The sequence below is a fragment of the Astyanax mexicanus genome, chromosome 21 (genome assembly GCF_023375975.1).
Source record: "Astyanax mexicanus isolate ESR-SI-001 chromosome 21, AstMex3_surface, whole genome shotgun sequence".
Lineage (NCBI taxonomy): Eukaryota > Metazoa > Chordata > Actinopteri > Characiformes > Acestrorhamphidae > Astyanax > Astyanax mexicanus.
Window position 1 is genome coordinate 37,104,147 of NC_064428.1, and position 5,000 is coordinate 37,109,146.

Consider the following 5,000-nt stretch of genomic DNA (forward strand, 5'->3'; position numbering starts at 1 on the left):
TAAAATCACAGTTTAAATGTTTAAAATCACGGCTCAAAAGTTTAAAATCACAGTTTAAATGTTTAAAATCACGGCTCAAAAGTTTCAAATCACGGCTCAAAAGTTTAAAATCACAGTTTAAATGTTTAAAATCACGGCTCAAAAGTTTAAAATCACAGTTTAAATGTTTAAAATCACGGCTCAAAAGTTTAAAATCACAGTTTAAATGTTTAAAATCACGGCTCAAAAGTTTAAAATCACGGCTCAAAAGTTTAAAATCACGGCTCAAAAGTTTAAAATCACGGCTCAAAAGATTTAAATCACAGTTTAAATGTTTGAAATCACGGATCAAAAGTTTAAAATCACAGCTCAAAAGATTTAAATCACAGTTTAAATGTTTGAAATCACGGCTCAAAAGTTTAAAATCACAGTTCAAATGTTTAAAATCACGGCTCAAAAGTTTAAAATCACGGCTCAAAAGTTTAAAATCACAGTTTAAATGTTTAAAATCACGGCTCAAAAGTTTAAAATCATGGCTCAAAAGATTTAAATCACAGTTTAAATGTTTGAAATCACGGCTCACAAATTTAAATTTACAGTTTAAATTTTATAATCACGGCTCAAAAGTTTAAAATCACAGTTTAAATGTTTAAAATCACGGCTCAAAAGTTTAAAATCACAGTTTAAATGTTTAAAATCACGGCTCAAAAGTTTAAAATCACAGTTTAAATGTTTAAAATCACGGCTCAAAATTTTAAAATCAGGGCTCAAAAGTTCAAAATAACAGTTTACATTTTTAAAATCACGGCTCAAAATATTTAAATCACAGTTTAAATGTTTGAAATCACGGCTCAAAAGTTTAAAATCACAGTTTAAATGTTTAAAATCACGGCTAAAAAGTTTAAAATCACAGTTTAAATGTTTAAAATCACGGCTAAAAAGTTTAAAATCACAGTTTAAAGTGTGAAACCACAGCTCAAATGTTTTAGGTTACAGTCCAAAAGTGTGAAATCACAACTCAAAAGTTTAAAATCACAGATTAAAGTTTGTTGTTTTCTAAACATTTAAAGCCATGTGATTTACTTACAGCACATTTTCGTACAGGTATTTCACTGTTACCCACGGCAACACAAATATAACTGGAGCTCCTGGAAGAGAGAGAGAGTAACCTGTATCAGAATCACCTTCAAACAGGTTCCAATCTAAAATACCCCCCCGTCCCTCCGTCCCCCCGGGCAGGGACACTCACCCCAGCCGATGGCGAGGTAGATGTAGAAGTAGTTCCTCTCGGAGAAGACGGTGATGGACAGCAGGCTGTGCAGGTATAGCCCCTCCACCAGCAGCCAGTAATTATTCGCTATAACACTGTACTGCATCATCACCACCGCCACCCGACACCCCGCCACCATCTATCACATCACAATCACATGATCAAATCACTGAAATCACTATTCACAACTCTACCTTTACAATACAAACTTTTATCACTTCAATCACAATCACAGTTTCAAATTCACAGTTAAAAGGCTGAAATTACAGTTTTAAAATTTAAAATTACAGTTTTAAAGTTTAAAATCACAGTTCAAAAAAATCAATTCAGTTTTAAATTTTAAAATCACAGTTCCAAAAATTTAAATCACAGTTTCAAAGCTTGAAATCACAGTTTAAAAATTTAAATCACAGTTTCAAAGCTTGAAATCACAGTTTAAAAATTTAAATCACAGATAAAAGTTTGAAATTACAGTTCCAATTTTTTTAATCACAGTTCAACTTTTTAAAATCAGTTTCAAAGTTTGAAATTACAGTCAAAAGTTTGATACTAAGATGACAGTTTAAAATCACAGTTTCAAATGTTTGGATAAGAAGGTTTTTGTTTTTATAACTTTTTAACATCACTGTTAAAAGATGTAAAGCTGGAAAATAAAACATATCTTTTTAAGTTACTGTTAAAATTGAATTAAAATCCCTAATTTGTGAAAAGCAATATTTCTTTATAACTGAAATCATGTACTTACAAATATTTTTATCATCCTATTCAGTATTTAACAACATTAGTGTTACCAAAACTGTTTTTACTGAACAAATATACAGTTATACCTCGAGGTTGACCCAGTTCTGACCCAGTTCTGGATAGGTGTAGAGTCCGGACTGGGCGGAGTTAATCGTGTCCATCAGAACGTCTTTAATCAGGATGGACGCGGCGCGGAGGATAAAGGAGGCGAACAGGTTCATATGGATATTATTCCTCATACAGTGCAACTTCCTGTCCAGACCCAAAAACACAATCAGAAAACAGCATATTATATATATATATATACAGCTCTGTAAATAATGAAGAGATCACTTCAGTTTCTGAATCAGTTTCTCTGATTTTGCTATTTATAGGTTTATGTTTGAGTAAAATGAACATTGTTGTTTTATTCTATAAACTACAGACAACATTTCTCCCAAATTCCAAATAAAAATATTCTCATTTAGAGCATTTATTTGCAGAAAATGAGAAATGACTGAAATAACAAAAAAGATGCAGAGCTTTCAGACCTCAAATAATGCAAAGAAAACAAGTTCATATTCATAAAGTTTTAAGAGTTCAGAAATAATCAATATTTGGTGGAATAATCCTGTTTTTAATCACAGTTTTTTTTTTCATGCATCTTGGCATCATGTTCTCCTCCACCAGTCTTACACACTGCTTTTGGATAACTTTATGCTGCTTTACTCCTGGTGCAAAAATTCAAGCAGTTCAGTTTGGTGGTTTGATGGTTTGTGATCATCCATCTTCCTCTTGATTATATTCCAGAGGTTTTCAACTTTGTAAAATCAAAGAAACTCATCATTTTTAAGCGCTCTCTTATTATTTTCCAGAGCTGTATAAATATAGTATAATATATTAAAACTACTATATATATATATATATATATATATAATTATATAATTACCTGAAAGCTGCCAGTATGGAGAATGCGAGGATCAGAGATGCCAGAGAGAGAGAATACCCCACTGTGTACATCACCCTGAACCTGCTGAGAATCTGCCCGTACTCCTTCTACACACAGACAGATTAACATAAATACAGATTAAATATAAACAGTAACGGTCAAATGTATAAAAACACCTTAAATTCAGTGTTTTTTTATTATTTTAATATGTTCTGTATTGTAGTTTAATACTAAACTTAGCCAAAACTATGAAGAAAAACATATGGAATCATTTAGTAAACTAAAAAGTGTTAAACAAACCAGAATATGTTTTATATTTTACATTCTTCAACATTCTCAGTCAGTTTTATAAGTTAGAGTCACCTGGAATTCAGGCTTTCAGTTAACAGCTGTGCTGAAACTCATCAAGAGTTAATTACTTGAAAGCTACATGGGACGAACCGCTAGCTAATATCGCCCTGGCTTACCAGAACACTCCTAGCTGCTAATGCTAATGCTAATGCTGCTGCACCCTGCCTTAGTGTAAATCTGGAAATCTAAGTTTACTGTGAATAAAATGAAGCACTTTACTCATCGAAATAAACATCGAAAGTTTTCAGGAGAGAAATCTGTGTAGATTAACATCCAGCACTCGTTTAACTTTAAAAGAAAATGTTTTTAACGAATTACAGTTTGGTTTACTTGCTGAATTAGATGGGAAACATGGCGACACCACAGTTCCTTACTAGTGTCTCATAAATCCGCCTTAAAATCTGGTGAGCCTTATGTATAAAAATAGAACAGAAAATATAAGTTTACGCATAATTCGCCTTATGATCCAGTGCACCTTTTAGTGCGAAAAATACGGTACTCAACTAAATAAAGAAAATAAATACTTTAAGAAAAAAATCAAGAAGGTGAATCAATCCGAAAAAAAAAAAAAATAATTTTAAGAACTTTGAAAGTGTCCTTAAGTGCAGTCACAGCAAAGACCATCAAAAACATTATAATGATGGAACTGGCACTCATCAGGATAAGTTAACCGCACGTTAACAGCTCCCCAGATAAGAGCACCTCAATGCTTCTTCACAGAGTATTCTGGTTTGTTTAACACTTTTAAGGTACTGAATTCGTCTAAATGTAATTATTGTATTTAATGATATATGGTAATAATGTATTTTTAAATAGTGATTGAGTTTCTCACCATTCCAGGATTATTCGAGTCACACTCAGTGGTGTTTTTACTGTCCGACCACCGACCGTCTGCACCACACACTCGATACACCTGACCATACCGAACTGCACACACACACACACAAAAAAATTAAATAAATAATATATATATATATATAAATATATATAGTCAACAACAGATGAATCTTTCTCAAATACATAATAATAATAATAATAATAATAATAATAATAATAATAATAATAATAATAATAATAATAATAATAATAATAATAATAATAAATAAATAAATAATAATAAAGCAGTGTATTTGATGTAACCTTTCCGATGCCAGGGCAGATACCACGGACACGAGACGTTAACAACAGAACCAGCAGATCCATCAGACCAGCAGGCGTAATTATCAAACGTCCGGTTACACACCACACCTGCACACACATAATAAATACATATTAAATATAAAATCAAAATCACAGTTCAGTGTTTAAAATCACAGTTAAAATGTGTAAAAAGTTTGAAATAACATTTTTAAAAAGTTTAATATTACAGTTTAAATTACAGTTAAGTGTGTGAAATCACAGTTCAATGTCTGAAATCACAGTTTAAATGTGTAGAATCACAGTTCAAAGTGAAAAACAATTAAATCAGTTAAAAATTTGTGAAATTACAGTTTTTTTAAAAGTTGAAATCACAGTTTATAGGTTGAAATCACAGTTAAAAGTTTGAAATCACAGATAAAGTTTTAAATAACAGTTAAAAGGGTAAAAAATCACAGTTAAAAGGTTAAAATCACAGCTAAAAGTTTGAAATCACAGTTAAAAGTTTGAAATCACAGTTAAAAGTTTGAAATCACAGTTAAAAGTTTGAAATCACAGATAAAGTTTTAAATAACAGTTAAAAGGGTAAAAAAT

General features: G+C 31.1%; 1 protein-coding gene across 1 annotated transcript in view; it reads right to left on the minus strand.

The window, feature by feature from the left end:
• The window catches only part of gcgrb (glucagon receptor b), a 68,050-nt gene that overhangs the window by 14,645 nt on the left and 48,405 nt on the right, over positions 1-5,000 (minus strand). The window contains exons 4-9 of the mRNA XM_049469718.1: positions 4,410-4,517; positions 4,102-4,196; positions 2,919-3,025; positions 2,077-2,242; positions 1,229-1,388; positions 1,067-1,127 (exon numbers count right to left, since the gene is read on the minus strand). Of these exons, the coding sequence (XP_049325675.1) occupies positions 1,067-1,127; positions 1,229-1,388; positions 2,077-2,242; positions 2,919-3,025; positions 4,102-4,196; positions 4,410-4,517 (697 nt within the window). The remainder of the gene's footprint in view (positions 1-1,066; positions 1,128-1,228; positions 1,389-2,076; positions 2,243-2,918; positions 3,026-4,101; positions 4,197-4,409; positions 4,518-5,000) is intronic.